The following is an 18,086-nucleotide window of genomic DNA, read 5'->3' on the forward strand; positions in this document are numbered from 1 at the left end:
AAACTGGTCAAGTAGCTCAGAACCTGCTAGGAGGACATGTTGAAAAGTAAAAACTTGTTTCATGAGGTTACCAAGATTAGATGGGAGAGAACTTACCAAGATTCTATATGAGTATTATAGAAAGGAAGGTGAGAGACATTAAATACTGAAAAAGTCCCAACCCAAACTTAATATGATGCATCTCTAAACATGAATCGCTTTTTATGTGTGAGGGGGGGCAAAAAAATAGTGGAAAACAAGTTTTTTAAAGAGCTGATTCACAGAAAACACACTGAAGTTAAGACGGTGCAACTTAAGCCACAAGTTAAAGCACACGAACCTCAGCCCTTTTCTGTGCTTCTGATGACAGTCTCTGCACTGTGGTAAAGCAGATGTTAAACTCTTGGATAATCGATGGGTACAAGCTGTTGAAGTCGAGAAGCAAAATAAACTTGTCATAAAAACCTAAAACAGAGTTTAAAACAAAAGTCATAATTACTCAGTCACCCGGAGGACTCCATACAACTCCACGATTAATATGTAAGTGACAATAACACACTGTACCACATTTCCATAATCTAAATCCCTTAAAGCAGCTGTTGAGATGCACCACTACCCATCACAGAAAGCTGTCAGAAGTGGAACGATCCAACCCCGTTAACTCACCAGAGTTGAACAGATAGCTTCTGTGTTACTATAGGACACTTGTACAGTTTTCCCCACAGAGAGGAGAAACTGAAAGAAAACTTAAGTGTCCATTAGAAAATTTATACACATATACACAGTCCTAATTCCTCAAAACCAGCAATTCCACAATCAGTGTTGGAAATTTTGTTGTGTGCAATGACATCTCCCCCCAGTCCCACGACCACCACACCAAACTCCCAGAAGATACACGGATTCCCCACTGCAATCTCTCTGCATTAATATAATCTACCTGTCTCTATCTTCATAGAAGAAAGAAAATTGCCACATCTTACCGACTTTGGGATCCAAGACTAAGCCCCCAGTATATGCTGCTTTCTTTTTCCCTATATTTGATTTATTCTGATCTTCAAGATCCTCATCTTCATCCACCTACATTTGGTATTTAAAAAAGTCATTATCTAGTCTCTAAGATTTCTATAATCTTAGACGAGTTATTTTTGGCAAATCAAATATGAATTTGGGAGCCAGTGCAGAGAGTTCCTTTTAAAACACATGCAAAACATGGTGTTTTCATCCTGATCCTTATTAAAGCTCTCTACATGTCAAAACAGCATCCAAACCAACTCTGATAGGAACAAACTGCTAATTAGAGACCTTAAGGTATTGTCATCATGCAACATGGCACTAGTATGCATTTTCCAGCTGGTTGTAAAGGTCAACACTAGGAAAAAAATCAATTCATGACCCAGAAGTCATATGATTGCCCAATTACAATGTTGTTTTTTGAAACAGAATGGTTGGGTTTTAATAAAACAAATAAAAACATTATTACTGACCTAAAAAGTATCCTGTTATTTGTTAAATAGTAGTAAGATTTTTTCTGCTGGTTGTTCAATTCTGTTCTAAATCACTGAAAATTCCAGCTTTGATGAAACAATACAATCAAGAAAACTTATTGCTTTGGAATTTGCTGTTGAACTTATATAAAAGTAAAACTAAGAGGCAAAATATAGTGCAATACAAGTACTTTCTCAAATTTCAATTTGTTTACTAACAAAACAAATGGATGTTTCTATAAACATTATTTACACTGGTATTACTCAAAGGAATTTCTTTTGATATCTTTGGATATTTTACCCATAAAACAAATCATACTTGAAATACTGTTCATCATCAAAATAATTTTAAGTGCATCTATTAAGCAACACAGATTATCTTCTTTACTGTTTCCCTACACAGTCAAGTACTTGGCTTATTTTAAACTAACAGAACAACTGAGTTTCCATAGATCTGTAACACAATGGAAAAGCTGTTACACTGTCCCACTCTCATTATCAAGTCAACATAAAAAAAGTATTTTAACTAAGCATATGCTGTAACATTAAGTTGTATCTAATGTACATTTGGAGTTCCTTGTGCTCTCACAGAACAGTAATACAAAAAAGATAGAATTTTTTAAACTTTTTAATAAAAATCCTTGGAAGGAGAAAAACTGGACCCACCAGCTTCTGCACAGGCTTTTTAAAAGCTTGTTTGTCTGGCACTATGTAGTCCTTTTCATGGAATGCATGAAGCAGCAGGAACTCATTACGTTCAGATCGTCCGCCCATCATTGTCCTCGACTAAAGAGAGGGGCAAAAAAAGAACTCAAAGCAAAGCAGAGAAAACACTGACATCATAAAGCAGACTAGGCAATGTCCTTGAACTATTTAAGTTCACTCAACATTCTGTATCACCACCACGCACAAAACTCAAATGTGGTATTTTCAAGAAAGTTTTACATTATTACCTGATAAGAACATTGAACTCCCCCACTCGTCACAGAAAAAAATTTATAGCATCATATATGCTCAACCAGTGTTTAGTAATTAAACCTAGCAAATTAAACACAGAAAACATGGAACTGTTTGGAGGAGGGGAAAGGGAGGAGGGCAGAAAGTAATGAAAATGTACCATGACATTCCCAGAGATGTTTGTTATCTGAAGAGCCAGTGGCAGAACATTCAGCTCACACATGATCTGGAGAATGAACTTGGCATCTGTCCAGGTGTTTTCCAGCATGAACAGCAAGCGAGGAGAATCACTGAGAAAAGAAGGAGCATGGCCTAACAAAGTAAAATCAGCCTCCTTTGTAGTAGTTTAGACCTATATGCTGTACAGAACACAGGGTACCTGTAGCACACCAGTGCTGAATTATACAGTAAGCTCTTGTAATTGAAAAGCCAACCCAAAACTCAAGCTTGCATAACCTATTAGTGTATCTATATCAATGTTCTGACAAATCGATTTGCTTCACAGGCAATAAACCACCACACACAAGTGGCTTTAAACATTGTAACATAATGATACAATAGTATTTAACTTTTCAAATACCAGTGTGCCAAGTTAGCATCTACAATGAAGTAAGCAAGCATAAAATTTTATGCTGGGAAACCAGATCTGCTACTTTCCAGTGGAGGACTGAAAACCCCAATCAGCAACATACCTGTACATATTTCGAATTTCCTCAGGTAGAATTGTTACCCTCTCTGTTTTCAAAATCTGATGGACCAGTTCAGACAAATGGTAACTTTTGCAACGAATCAGTTCTTTGGCAGAAATTTCTACATCACAGATCATTCGACCACAGGCAGCACTCCTTTCAGCAAACCCTCCTCGACCCTTAACCATATCACACAAGGAGAGAAAAACCCAAGCAAAATTAAACATGCAATCATCAGCAAAAAATCATCTAGCCACAATATATGTTTACAGGGCTCAGTCAAGTCAGTTGGTCACTAAATATTCTAATGCTCTACTAAATACGACTAATACTCAAGACTTTACAATGATGCCCTAAAGGAATCCATGGTATCTTTCAGTATAAGAATGTTAAGAAATAGATACTTAACTCTCATTACTAGTTAGATTTCACCATCTTGGCCTCAAGGAATAATGGGAACACGCAAGAACACAGCCACGTTCAGCACTTCAGTGCTCCAAGCCTCACACATTGTCCTCTGAACAAATACAGACTAAGAACTACAGAATTAACTTAGCAGTTCTCTATGGGATGATTCACCCATCAATCCAAACTGCATTTTCTCATTTTACAGTTACAGCAGACAAAGACTGTTACAGTAAAGACTATTGCAATTAATCTGTCATTACCATCATCTAGCTGAGATAAGTAAACTAAATTAGCCTAACTCGAAAATCAGTTTAGCCTATTACTGTAATAAAAGTCATATAAACACTCAATTTCTGATCTGGGACACATGAAATTCAGCATGACCAACAGTCAAAATATGTCAGTGTCACATTTACAATTCCTCAGAAAAATTAATTCATTTTTAATCACACACAACATAAAGGGGCTTAAAAGACTTAAGCAATCTTATTACCCCAAGCTTTGGCATGTTAGACCTCCTCAGTCGACCTATCTTGGACCAGTGAGGGACTTTGCACAAATTAATTCTTTGAAGCAGCACTTCCAAATCAAATCCATAAATATTATGACCCTTGAAGCAGAAAAAATAACAAAAAAGGTTACAACAAATGCAAATTGAAAGACTTACTTCCACACACTCAGTATTCCTTTGCCCTTTGAGGTTTTTTCCAACTAATTGATGGCATTATCTCTCTCACAGAAAGCACTTTCTAAGAGAACGTTCATCAACAGTACTCATTAGTCTTAACACTAACAATGCTGTTCAGCAGAATACCAAAATCAGCTCTATAGCTGGCTCATAGCTTTATGCTTTGATAGCAGACATTAGGATTTAAAGCTTTATAGAAAAAACCCACAACATTCTTCACAGAGCATATAAACTTAAGCTAAGAGTAATTCCTTTTGTCTCCATCCATGAAAGATGCAATAGTTACATCAAAATAATGTAATTTTTCCCTTTGACACTACAACGGGCATAGCTGTTAAATCTGGACAGGAAGACCTTGCAACCAATATTTACATACCAAAGCACTCCAGCAGTATTTTAAACAATGCTAAGGACATTGATGACACTGGTCTGTAACCTGAGCTGAAAGCAAAATGCTACCCTGATGAACATGAGTCAGTCACCAGGAACTGCAGGTCCACTCTACCAGGTATCTCTGTGTAGTGCAAGACTGTGCTATAGAAGCAACTCCTTAAAACGAGTAGCAGCATTTCAACAGCATTAATTAAACCAGGTGCAAATTAAACTGCACTAACACAGCTCTGCTGTTTTCAGGACAGAAGATCTCACACCCCTACTATTGGCATCCTCAATTTTAAACCACTATTTGCAGTGTTGCCCCCCAGTTCCTTCCCATAACCACCAGGAAGCTTAGGTCATAGGGCAAATACTGGATACCAGCTGCAGCGAGCTGAAAACATCAGGAATCTGACTGCTCTTCTCATCGTATTCCCACCACTTAATCATTTGTATTTACCTACAGAAGAATAACAAGTTGTGTGTAACCACCTCAGATTTATAACCAACTTCAAATTGTCCTCAAAACTTTAGTAAGTGAAACTCAGGACTGTACAGTAATTAAAAATAACAAAAAGAGAAAATGAGTAATTGTAATAAATTCTCAGCTACACGGTAGAAAACATAAGAATGCTTATTAAAAAACTTTGCTCAGATCCCACAGATTTGTATAGGTTATCATTTTGGTTTACAGCATAAACACAATCTAAATGGTAACACAAATTATATGAGCATCTGAACTGAAACAGACTCTTAAGTCTACCAAGAGTTCCCATTTTTCTAGAAAGTCAGAGTTTTTTTGTCGTGTTTTGTCTTCCTGAGTAAAGAAAAAAATATTTGTTTCAGGTATTGTGGAAATACTGCCTATTTTAGCTATTACAGGAAATAACAGGATGTATAAAACACTGTCAGGGAAAATTCTGTATCATCTTTGTATCAAAATATCCCTGCCGTCTTATAAGCAAACTCAATTCATAAAGCAGTCTAAGACAAACATTAAAAAACGTATAAGAGGACAAAAGAAAAAGAACAAAGCTGACCGACTGACAATATGCTTTAATTTAACTCTCAAAGTCTCAGAACTACTCACCACAACAACATCTGGGTCAATTTTGTGAATCTTCGCCAGGAAAAATCCCAGCAGTGTTCTCTCTGTTGCAGCGATTTCTATTTTAGCATTCTAAAAGAAGCAAGAGAGCACCTGATTTCAATGACCCAATAAGTTTAAAATGGAAACATCTCCTCTCCCCTACTAGTTACAAGACAATAATAAAGCACCACAGAGCTCTCCCTTTCATTCTATAATTCAAGGATTTTTTTTCTCACCCCCATAGACATAGAAAGCTTTTCTCAGAGGCTTTTTTCCATTCTACTTTTGTATGCAGGTGTCTAGTGATATTTTAAGAGCCTCCTAAGAATCAAGCACACCAGGAAAATGCTCCATATGCATCCTTCACTCACAGGCTTAAGATCACACAGAAATAGAGGCAAAACAAAAATGGCTAACTTTATTATTCTGTCAGCTCTTCCACTGCCCTTTAGAAAGTATGTCTTCTAAATTTTGACAGATTTTACTCTCCACGAAAAGATGAAACAAATCCTCCCAGTTTACTATGAGTACAAAGTCAGGTATAATGAAAATGAATCACAATGTTAGTCTCTTTGAAAAACCTTTCCAACTCTCCTAACTCCCCACCTATTTTAAGAGCACAATTAGCAGCAGTACTGAATCACACAGAGCACACAACTCTGTTTTTACAAGCAAAACAGAATAAATACCTGGATTTAGGTTTGCAAAGTGGAAAACCAATAAAATAATCATGCCATTGCTTCGAATACTTCTCTTCACAACTTGCCAAAAGCACCATGAGGTTCATAACCTATAAGGTACTGCAATAAGGCGGCTAAAAAAAATGAAATTACCTTCTTTTTAATAGCTTCTTTGAAGTCATAAGGAAAAATGCAATCATTCGGTTTGGAAACAGCTGCAAAAGAAGTGATATTTGTTCTTAAATACAAGTTCTTCATTGTACCCTCCCAGTAAGCACCCATTCACAACAAAGGGAACCAAGAAAAACTGACCTCTAACTCTAAAAAGCTTTATATGAATACTTGGTTATCTAAAGACAGGTAATTAGTAAAGCATTAAACAGATTTAATCAGTCATATTTGAGGTTATCATTGGAGATTATAACTATGGTCCACAGCTCCTGAAGAACTTCCTCTCATGAGCATTCAGCACTTCATCACTTCCAATCAGTGAATCTCAAGGTTTAGTTGATATTACTACAAGGACACTGCTGCAAGATTTTTATTTTCCTAAGAAAACTTGTTTAAACATAATTGTGACCTTTAATTTTTTAATTCTGTTCAGAAGAACTAAACTGAAAAATAAGTAAGTGACAGTAAATAAATGGTCTAAATTAATGGGTGGAGAAAGTAAAAAAAACACACGATGAAGCAAAATCAATAAAAATTATAGGAAACTGTATAGAGTAGTGTTACTTTGCATCATCTCAAACTAAGATTTTTTTCAATTAAGTCTTGGATAAAAAGTCGGTAACCAGAGAAATTAAAAATGAGGAGAAAAGCCTGCCTGGGAGCTGAAACTTCATCACTTATCTACTCCAAGCCACTATTGCTGGAGTGACAGAATGTAGTAAAAATTAAAAATAAATAAATACATAAATAAATAAATAAACCCCTGCCTCACAACCAAAAAAACAAAACACACAAAAAAAATAAAAACCTCAGAATTAATTTTTTTTTACTCCTAAGCTGTTCCAAGTACATACCACAGAAGTGTGTCTGAAAAGGAGGCTGAGGTGCAGCCTTATCCAAAGGAAATTTCTGATGAACCAGAGCTGCAAGAGCCACAACCTATACCAAGGAGATACAGAATACACAACTTCATAAATATGACTACTATCAATACGACTACTATTCTTCCTCCTTTTTTTATAAGTTTCCTCATCTTTTCTCTTGTTTCCACAACAGATCTTTTTAAAATTAATTCCAACTACAAATAGTTAAAAAGAAAAAAAGTTGTCAATTGATCTCAAGAAAAATAAAGCAGAATTTCCTCCTAAATGATTATCTTAGAAATTTCAGATGCAAAATAATTCATTTGGGAAAACTTCTCCTATCAGTTTTTGCTCTGAATCTGAACAGATAGCACAATTTAAAAGGTTCCCTATGGAGTGCAGGGGAGATGTGAGCAAGGCAGAGAAGCCTTTCCTCAGGAAGGGCTGCCCCTAAGCAAGCAGTCAACATTGCCAAGCAGCCAAGAGGATTCAGCATTTGGAACCCATTAGCTTTACTGATGCTTCTGCTTGCTTTGCTGGCAGGATGTCCTGGCTCCCCAGACAGTGTCCAGGAAAACCCAATAGAAGACAAAGCAGACAGCCTTTAAAGCCTATTGCTAATTAGAGTCCTGTTGGTACCTTGGGTACGTCATGTTAAAAAAAAAAAAAAAAAGAAAAAAGATAAATGTGCCTTAGTATGTACTGGGATCTGCAATTCACAACTCAGAGAGGCCAGCCACAGCTCTCCTCCTTTCTGAGAAAAGATCTCATAGCAGAATGGTAGGTGCCGTAAGATCAAGACCAAATTCTCATTTTAAAATGAGTTTTATCAGCAGAAAAACCCAGTCATTTTACCTAGAGCCTATGATTAACTCTACCTAAATAAATAAATAAATGATACTTTAAAAAAAAAAAAATCCATTAACAGGTGTTCTGAGACAGTCTTATAATTAAGAGGCGCATCAGACAAAACAGAAGGCTGGAAAACATACGTAGGATCCACTGTCACAGTAAATATTCTCACCAAACAGGCCCCCTAACCCATAGTTGTCATGCTGGTGAAACCCCAGTAGAAATTTCTTTGAAAAGCCCATAGCAGAGAAACTTTATTCAACAGTAAATATATTTAAACATGTTTTATCAGGTGAAGCTCCTCCAAGCCTTAGAAAATTTTTTAGTATACACTGAAGAACAAAACAAAGCCAAACCAAAGTGAGAGCAGATTACTTACCTCATTCTGGTGAGTCTTTGGGTTCTGAGTGGTTTTCATGCTGAAGGACATGACCACCAGAGGAGGAGGAGGAAGAGAAAGATCTTTAGCCACATTGACCAAGCCAGGCTTCATGGCCACAGCCTCCACTTTACACCAGCTGACCGACTGATTCGAAGGCTCTGAAGAAACAACACAAGCCACCTTCATTCTTCTGGGAACCACAGAACTGCACAGAGCACATCCTTTCAATGTTTTGCCCTTGTGGGACAGTCCAAGACCCACACTAATCCTGCCCAATTTCTGGTAACTCCCTGGGCCCTGACTCCCCTGTCAGCACGAGCTCTTTAACCACAAATAAGAGAAGGAATATTTGGATCAAGGTCAGGAAGATGCACAATGCAAAAAAATACTTCAGGCAGCTTCACACAGTCATAGTACAGAAAGATATAAGCCAAGTGAGCATAACTCCACATAAATTAACATATCACCTCTTAGCATCTAATCTTGCAGTCCATTCAAAGGGAGAAGGCTTCATAAAAAATTAAATTAATACAAGTGAAATGAAAGAATGTTCAAGAAATCTCTCAAATGCTAGAGAAAAGGCAGCCACAGTGCTAATCAAAAGAGTTTTGACTGAATGAGAACAAGAACTTTTGACTGACTGAAATGCACCACAGAATTAATTGTTTTAGATATCATCCTTCCAAAACACAATTATGGAAATAAAGAGATGGCAGATTTTGTAAGAGAGTTCATCCTACCCTGGCAGTGTAAGGCATCCTAGAATGTAATACAGACCACGGAAAGCTATTTAAAGTGTACAAGAGCTAAAAAATTGGATGGACAAAAAAAAGACATGTCCACCTTCCATTATCATTTGAGAATTTTTTGGTCTGTATTTTTTGCTTGCTTTAAAAAACAAAAGGGATCATTCATAAAAGATGCTGATGAGGTAACTCACTACAGCAGAAAGAAGCAGAGGTTGTATTTCTCACAGATTAACCTTTTGAAGTCAGCTGTTGTTAGACCTACTTATCTTACTCCCTGAAAACTCTGACCCTCTCTGGAAACCCACTTATTTTACCTTCTCTCATTATTCTTGCTCTAAATGCAAACAGGTAGCTGACTAAAATATCTTAATATATAAAACACGGACGATCTCCAAAGGAAGACAGTCAATCAACTGCTTAAGACCTTTCTGCTTTGATCTCAAACATCTTAACACCCAGAGCTTCAACTAGCACTCTATAAAGCAGTGGTCTCCAAAAATGGGGTGCACAAGACAATCCACTGGGGTGTGGTAAGAAAATATTTTCTGTAACATTAACAAATAAAATACTTTAAAAGGTCATTATTTTACATAACTCATCCTTTTTAATTCCTATTTTTGTGTTTCATTTATAATATATATATAACATATTTTTACAGTAGTACATGTATACAACCTATAAATAACTATCTATATACTGGGAGTAATGCTCGATTTTTTACTGACAGTGGTGTGCAAGACTGGAGACTGCTACTCTAGAAAAGCTCTGGTGCCACCTAGCATTGGTACTCAACTGCAAAGACAGCTTCATAATGAATACTGGTGACATGTTTTAAAGAAGTTGTGCAAGTCTTTTCAAATGGTTTGGGACTTGCTTACTCTAAACTTTCCAGGTATATTTCTTATCCTCTATGGGAAGTGTGTAAGGGAAGCCACATAAGAAAGCAAGACTCTTCTGATAAATTAGACACCTCCCACAAAAAACACATAACAACTTAAAAACAAGCAAACAAAAATCAAAAACAAAACAAAAACAAAAACAAAACAAAACAAACAAACAAACAAACAAACAAAAAAAACACAAAACAGCTTTGGGGCATAAAATCCAGTGCATTAACAGAAATTTGCATAAATATAACCAGTCAGCTTAACAGTCAGTTTTCAACAGAGTGAGCAGGACAGTTTTGAAATGAGCAATTCTGATACCAAGACAGAGACTGTCTCTGGAACCTGAGGGCTCTAATACAGATGTGGGAGTGGAAAAAAAGAGCTGCCTCAGATTGCCATTTAGGTCTGATATGGAATCAGTACCTGAGCTCAGGCAAGGTAGTTCTAAGGGGAGATAACACACATCAGCATTAACTAAAATTGAATATTGCCTGAACCACTGGTTATCATTTCCCTAACTTCTGGCATACTGGATATGAGGAACAAAACAGCTCTGGACTCTTCATGTGAAGAAAGAAAAAGCCAAAGAAATATGAAGTCAATTCTTGGGGAAAGAGTGCAGATGAAAAACCACCCTTAGGCCTTTAAAATCAATATCAGAAAGTATACTGATGCTTGCCAATGTTGGGTGGAAAACCCATCACAGCTAATCCTTCTTTTGGCAGTCAGGGATTTGTCTTCTGCATTCCAGCTCCAAATTCTTAGTGGTATCAGCTTTGTCAGTAACTGAGCAAGCTGTAGCAGAGGAGAATCCTCCTGGTGTCAGTCACTCATATGGTCAATTCTGCACTGGAAGAGCCCCAAGGAGATTGCAGTAATAGATGTAGCTCTGTCCAGTATGATAAATATCCCTATGTTTTTGGGAATATGCAACACACATTGAATAAAGGGCTGTAACCAAGTCAGAATGAAGTGGCATAACCACGTGTAAGTCGTGCATGTCACTCATGAGGGAGAAAGGATTTAAAACCGAAAGAGCTCCGCACTACAAACTTTTCCAAATGTCAGAAAAAAAAAAACCCTAAGACACAAAGAAGAAAGCCATCCAGCAGCAGTTTGTTCTTAAAAAGATACATCTGCAGAAAAAAAAAATGGATCTTAAGTGATCAAGAGTAGAAAGATTAATAATTCCCTAGCCAACTAAGTTCAGCTTAGTACATGACATTAGGCTATGCACCAAAGACCAGCTTCCAGGCACAACACAGATCCCTCTTACCACCATTCAAAGTTATAATCTCATCTGTACAGTGTACAACTTTATACGGATAGCTGTCAGAAAAAAAGGAAGAATGAGTTCCAATTTGTACTAGATAATGAAAATTAAACCAATAAAATGCAAGGTTAATGTACAAAACGATAATTCATCAGTAAAATTTAAATTTCCTCCTCCCCCGATCTATAATTATATGTGTTTTCCAGCAACCAAGTATTTCACACGCAAACCACCATACGTGGATTTTTTATTTCCAGCCAGCATGGTCCTTTGATCTTCTGACTCATCAAGAGAAGTTCCAGGCTAGAGGTGTTCGTTCCAAACACATGTGAAAATGTTTGCCCTTTCAGATCTTGGGGAAGCCGAGGGTGTTCAGCCTAATAAGTAACAGAGAGCAGTGAGTCATTTCACCCCACAGAAGTCTTCAAGGCTGACACACCCTATTCAGACAGACCTTAACAAAAAACTACACAATACCTGAAATCACTGTCATTTCCCCCAAGCAAAGCCATAGCCTGTAATACCTGACAGTAATTGAAGAAGTTACACTGTAGGCTCAACTTAAAAATCAGGACAGTAATGAAAAAACACACTGAAGTTCTTCATCCATACTGGATACGTCAGCCAAGACTACAGCAATGTTCAATGACCATTTTAATACAGAAACTGCTCATGTTGTAAACTTAATTAGACAGTTACAGCTTTAATCTTGTCAGACGTAGAATGACTGGTTGAAGTGTTCCTGCATAGAACACAGAATTTGAAACAGCTAGCAAATCTCTATGGGATGCTGCTTTTGCACCTAAAACCAGTACAAAAAATTATTTAAAAAGGAATTGTCCTAGCAATTAAGCCAACAGGTTCAAGACTGCTGAGTCTCTTATGTTTGAAACCAAATTAAGTATTTTTGCTAATAAAGAATAGCTACTGATGTTATCACGGGAATTTTTCCATCTTTGCTGCTCACTTTTACAGGTCTTAACAAAAGTCTTTCTCACCCAGCTGCTATTTGTAAGCAAGCAGAATAATTGATTATGGACATCAATAGGTGATAAAAAATAAAGTAGGAAAATTTGGAATATAGATTGTGAAAAAATCAATAAGCAAATAATAATTCAGGGAGAAGTTGGCAGAAATGCAACAGTTGTAGGAAAAAAATTTTTCCCTCATGTTTCATTTACATAAGTAGAGTGAACACTAACAAATCACCATGTTATAGGTAACCTGGTAATGAACTGTTTTGTTAAGGACTAACTGACATATAAAGAATAACAAAAATAAAGTCACAAGTTTTGGTATTAACCTCTTTTTTTCTTGTTGTTATTATTACACGATAACAAGCAACTAAATGCACACTGCAAAAGAGGTACAGCCACTAGCTACTGAAGATCAAATCCTGCAAATATTTTTATTTACTAAAACCATAAAATTCTTAATTAGATAAGAAAGCAAGTAATAGTATTTTGTCAGATTAATTGTACTCACCGAATATTTAACTTCTAAGTATTCAGATTTTGCTGGTACATCCGGAATCTCAAAAGCGTAGTATTTTTCCACTTTCTATATAAAACAAAGATATTTTCAGTATCTCTCAACTAAATATTCATTCTGTCCAAAGGGAAAGTTAAGAAATAAAGACCAGCCAAAACATACATTTCAAATATCATGGCCTTGATCTTTTATTACCAATTTTGCAACTCATTATAACCAGCTGAGGATACTAAGAATGTTTTAGTTCCTGTATTTAATCTCTGTATGGTTTTTTAGCATGAAAAGTTTCTACGGAATTGACTTACAAGTATACTAGCCAGTACAAAACAAAAAACATGGTGGCTAAGGAAACAGGAACATTCTTTAAATTCACAGGTTTCAGACACACTCATGAGAATTGGTGGCTGCAGACCTCCACAAAATCACAAAACGCCTGAGATCGAAAGGGATCTCCAGAGATTGTCTAGTCCAGCTGCCTACTCAGAGCTGGGGGTTGCTCAGGGCTCTCTCATGCCAGCTTTTAAATATCCCCAAGGATGGAGACTCCTCAGCCTCTCTGGGCAACCTGTGCCCGCACTTAATCTCCCTTACAGTAAAGCAGTGTTTTATGTTCTCATAAATTTTGAGTGTTTTAAATGGTACCTACTGCTCTTATCCTGTGCCAGAGTCATCTTTACTCATGCCCATCAAATGTTTGTAAACAACAATAATATCTGCACCACCAATCCCTCACCTTGAACCTTCTCCTCTCCAGGCTGAGCAGTCCCAGGTCTCTCAGCCTCTCCTCACATAACAGATGCTCCAGGCCTTGTAATAATCTTTGTAGTCCTATTCTGGACTTGCTCCCCTAAGTGCACATATTTCTCACACTGGGGGGCTCAGCTGAACACAGCGATCCCCAAGTGCTCACCAGGGATGCAAAAGGGAAAGGACCAAATCCTGACACTTGCTGGCACTGCCTCACACAGCCCCGAGAGCCCAAGGCCATCTCTGCTGCAAGGGTGCATTGCTGGCTCTTGTCCAACCTCATGTCTAGCAAGATCAACATGTCCTTCACCCCAAAGGTGCCTTCCAGCCATTCAGCCACCAACATCTACTGGTGCCAGAGGTTTTTCCAGTCCTGGTACGGGACTTTTTCCCTTTTTTTGAACTTGATGGGATTCCTGTAGATCAGGAATGTCAAAGTTCCTTTGAATGGCAGCACATTCATATGATGCATCAGCTACTTCTCCTGGTTTTGTACTATCTGCAGACTTGTTGAGTGTGTGCTCTGCCATCATCCAAATCATTAACACAGATGCTAAGCAGGATTGGATCCAGTATTGACCCTTGGGGTGCACCACCAGCGACTGGCCTCCACCTGGACTTTGTGCAACCTATCACAGCACTTTGAGCCCAGCAGTGCAGCCAGTTTTCAGTCCACCCCACTGTCCAGTTACCTATCCCACACGTCACCAGTTTGCCCATGAGGATGCTATGGCAGATAGCACTGAAAGCCTTACTAAAGTCAAGATAAACAACAGTCACTGCTCTTCCCTTGTGCACCAAGCCAGTCCATCTCTTCACAGAAGGCTACCAGCTTGGTGAAGCGTGATTTCCCCTTTGTAAATCCACATGGAACACTCCCAAGCACGTTGTGACACTGGTTAGCTCCCTCCACACTCATGGGTGGATCCCACCAGGTCCCATGCGCCTTTATTTGTCCAATTTGTTTACATGTGCCCTAAACTGATTCTTCTCCACTGAGGACAAGTCTTCTTTGCTTCAGGCTTTCCTTCTGGTGTCTTGGAGTCAGGGACTGCTAAAGGCTGGACTTAGCAGTAAAGACCAAGGTAAAGATGACATTGAGTATCTTGGCCTTTTCCATGACCTGTGTTACCACATCTCCCATCCCTTTCAGCAGCACCTCTTTCCTAGTCTGCCTGTACCTACAGAAGCCTTTCCTGCTGCTCTTTGTCACCCTCACAAGATTCAGCTCCACAGGGGCTTTGGCTTTCCTTTCTTCCCCATGATGTCACCTCCATCCTCTAATCCTGACCAGCTCTTTGCTCCCCTTCAGGCAGGGCTCCATGCATTCCCATTGCTCTAACATACAAAAGGGACTCCTCCCTCCTTGCCATCCCAGCCTGTCCTAACCACATCCTATCCCACCACGTCTGTGATCCCAAATCAGATTGTACCCCTGTAACTGAACACAGCTCCTCCTTTTACACTGCATTTTTTAATGTGCCAGCACTTCAGAGAGATGATTTCCCAACCATCTGCCAGCTGTTTAATTTATTATATGCTTTGAACAGAATAATTTCTACGACACTATTGTATTTTTCATTTTCAGTGACCTGAGTTTTACTAGAAAGTAATCAAGTTTGTTTACACATCTCTAACAAAGACCATTAAAGCAGTTCAGTACAACTTTACTGGAAGTTAAGTATCACTTCTGCTTTCTTCAAGAATAATAATGATTTTCCACAACACGCACAGCTTGTCAGTTTCTAAGAATAACTACCTTAATTTTTCAAACAATTATAGTACCCTGTGCAACAATGCTGTAGCACCTGCTGAAATGCCATGCCCTGTAACAGGTACAAACCATCTGCACTGCTGTTACGTATTATTGTTATTATGTTATCCCATAACTATGCTAGCACATTACTTCACTAGAAGAATTTCTAGAGGCACCTTAAATTAAAAATCACATTTTTCACTGGAAAATGTACTATGTTCAGCACTTTATACACAAGACTCAGCATAATACACCACTAGGGAAACTTTAATGAGAAAAACCAAGATCACTACAAATGGGAATAAAATTTACAAATTAAAAAACACATGCAGAGTCAGGTAAACTTGAAGTTATTTGGGATTGGAGTTGGATGGTTGGATTTTTTTCCTTAAATTAATTGCATCAGCACCAGCTCCCTCAGGGTACTACAGTCAGCAGCTAAGCTTGTTGCCTCAAATAATATTTTAGCTGTAAGGCTGCAAAGCCTGGGTAGGGGAGCTATAAATAGGAAGCAGGCAAATCCAGAAACTACTATGGCATCAACAGTTACATGGAAGCAGAAGTGTAACATAACTTGGTAGGAGAGCACCACTGTGAAGCCAGATCAGCACGGCAGATTAGCATGGAAACCTAGACCTGAACTGTTGAGCCAAAGCAGCACCTCACACAAAGAGCAAATCAGAGCTGTAACACAATAGATGGCAATGCACTGCTTTTAGCACATATCACTGGTGCCCCCCTTTTTTTTTTCTAATTAAAAAAAACCCAACAACCTCTCAGGCTTCAAACAAGTTCTTGTTGCAAACGCAAGCTGAACACAGTATAAAAATAGTCTGCTGCAGTGATTCATCTGCCTTATTCCACAGAGCTCAGCTCAATTACACCAGCGTCTGGTCACAACTGCAGTGAATGAATGCTTTGCTGCAGAGTAATCTGCCCTTCAAGTGGCCCTTCAGAGAGCAGAAATGAGCAGCAGTGATTAGCTGCTAAGTTCCTAAGTGGAGTAAGGCTGCTTTCAAATTGATTTGTGAAGACTTGCTAACTTGGCAGCAGTGCAACCCATTGAAGCTACAATTAGCAGCAGGTGCAGGAGGAAATGATATGGCTCAAGTGTATCTGTTCACAGGGACAAAGTTGGGTGCTGGCAAGGCCAAGATGCACAGGGAACAACTTGTCTCAGTGTACAAATACTGCCTCTCTGCATCATCACAAAAAGCTGTATTCTGAACGCTGGGTGCATGACAGGTATGGTAGTAACCTTCCCGATTTCTAGCTAATGATCAAGAAGAGTAGTTTCTCAGTTTCACAGTACTGTACAAAAACTGAGACTTCATGCTACTCTGAATTACTCATGAGCACTCTCATCACCTGAGCAACATGGCCACTGGCTTTTTTAAAATCTTTCAAAACACCAACCTTTAACAACACAGTAGTGAACCACTGGCTGCACATCACAGAGCAGGGGAGTTCTTCTAAAGCACATTAAGCTCTTAACAACACAGGTACAACTGTGTAGAGATCACATTTTGCAGCATTCATTTAGGTCAGTGGCACAAATAGTTTCAATTTGAGAGCCCTGCACACCCCTGTGAAAACACATATGCAAGGGTTGTGTAACAACACATCTCTGGTGGTATGACTGGAATGAAAAGGAAGATGACTCCTTATGGAAAACAGATTAATAAGGTAGATAACCAGGGAAATTCAGGTATCTCAGAGACAAACAGAAGAAAAGGACACGGTAATGGGACAACCCCACTACTTCCACAATTATCTTGCAGAGAGCACAATGCCTCCCTTGCTGCAGAGATGTAAGCCTGGCCAAATCTGGTGCCAATTGTTCATATCAATTTTGTATAATCTGAAATATCTGAGTTACTGTAATACTTCCTTGAATAATCCTCCAAAAACCCCACGAACAACCCTGTTCTACTATCCTGTCTTTTTTCTTATCCCTCATATTACTAGTGCCATACTCTCCCACTAGCTCCAGTTCTCATTAAAGTATTCCAGAAGGCAGTAAGGACTAAAATTAGCAGAAAATTACACAAGCAAAATAAAGCAAGATAGCTTTTATCCTCTTAGTAAAATTCAGTTTACTGAAGAGTCTGAAGAATTCAAACATAATTTGAATTCTTACAATTCAGAAACAATTCTGGCAGATTATTTCAGAGCTTCTCTGCACCCCCAACTATCCTGCCTAATTTATTCATGAAGTAAAAATTGCAAATTTGCTCTTTTGCTAAAACTGTCCTTTAAATAGCTTTCTTGCTGCTCATCCCATTTTAATGTTTTTAAAGAGCAAACAGGTCTGATCATTATTCTTCACTTTACTAGCTAAAAAAATTAAACCCTTCATAGTTCTCTCTGGTGTAACAGATTCTCCTTTTGTCTCATCCTTCTATTACCGTCTTCTGTACCTGCAGTCGCTTGAGTTTATCTTTCCCCATGAGGGTGACCAAATGTTATAATATTCAAGGGAAAATCTGAACAGTGTCTTAGTGCTCCTACTTCCCTATTCCTGCCAGGGATCACTCCTGTGTTACACCCAAGGACCCCAGAAGC

The 18,086-nt window shown here is 38.2% G+C and overlaps 1 protein-coding gene and 1 non-coding gene across 3 annotated transcripts in view; both read right to left on the reverse strand.

Moving 5' to 3' along the window:
• The window catches only part of POLA1 (DNA polymerase alpha 1, catalytic subunit), a 203,741-nt gene that overhangs the window by 169,364 nt on the left and 16,291 nt on the right, over positions 1-18,086 (reverse strand). For both annotated transcript variants that reach the window (XM_051795104.1, XM_051795102.1), the window contains exons 13-24: positions 13,013-13,087; positions 11,766-11,904; positions 8,616-8,776; positions 7,376-7,460; positions 6,504-6,565; positions 5,671-5,760; positions 4,011-4,127; positions 3,113-3,288; positions 2,581-2,710; positions 2,130-2,249; positions 960-1,056; positions 320-444 (exon numbers count right to left, since the gene is read on the reverse strand). In XM_051795104.1, coding sequence (XP_051651064.1) covers positions 320-444; positions 960-1,056; positions 2,130-2,249; positions 2,581-2,710; positions 3,113-3,288; positions 4,011-4,127; positions 5,671-5,760; positions 6,504-6,565; positions 7,376-7,460; positions 8,616-8,776; positions 11,766-11,904; positions 13,013-13,087 — 1,377 coding nt within the window. The remainder of the gene's footprint in view (positions 1-319; positions 445-959; positions 1,057-2,129; positions 2,250-2,580; positions 2,711-3,112; positions 3,289-4,010; positions 4,128-5,670; positions 5,761-6,503; positions 6,566-7,375; positions 7,461-8,615; positions 8,777-11,765; positions 11,905-13,012; positions 13,088-18,086) is intronic.
• LOC127474423 (small Cajal body-specific RNA 24) lies at positions 607-737 on the reverse strand. The gene has a single exon (XR_007905845.1). It is a non-coding gene; the product is annotated as a small Cajal body-specific RNA 24 (non-coding RNA).

Source organism: Manacus candei, unplaced genomic scaffold (assembly GCF_025592945.1).
Source record: "Manacus candei isolate 608988 ecotype Guabito, Panama unplaced genomic scaffold, ASM2559294v1 h1tg000041l, whole genome shotgun sequence".
In the NCBI taxonomy this organism is placed as follows: domain Eukaryota; kingdom Metazoa; phylum Chordata; class Aves; order Passeriformes; family Pipridae; genus Manacus; species Manacus candei.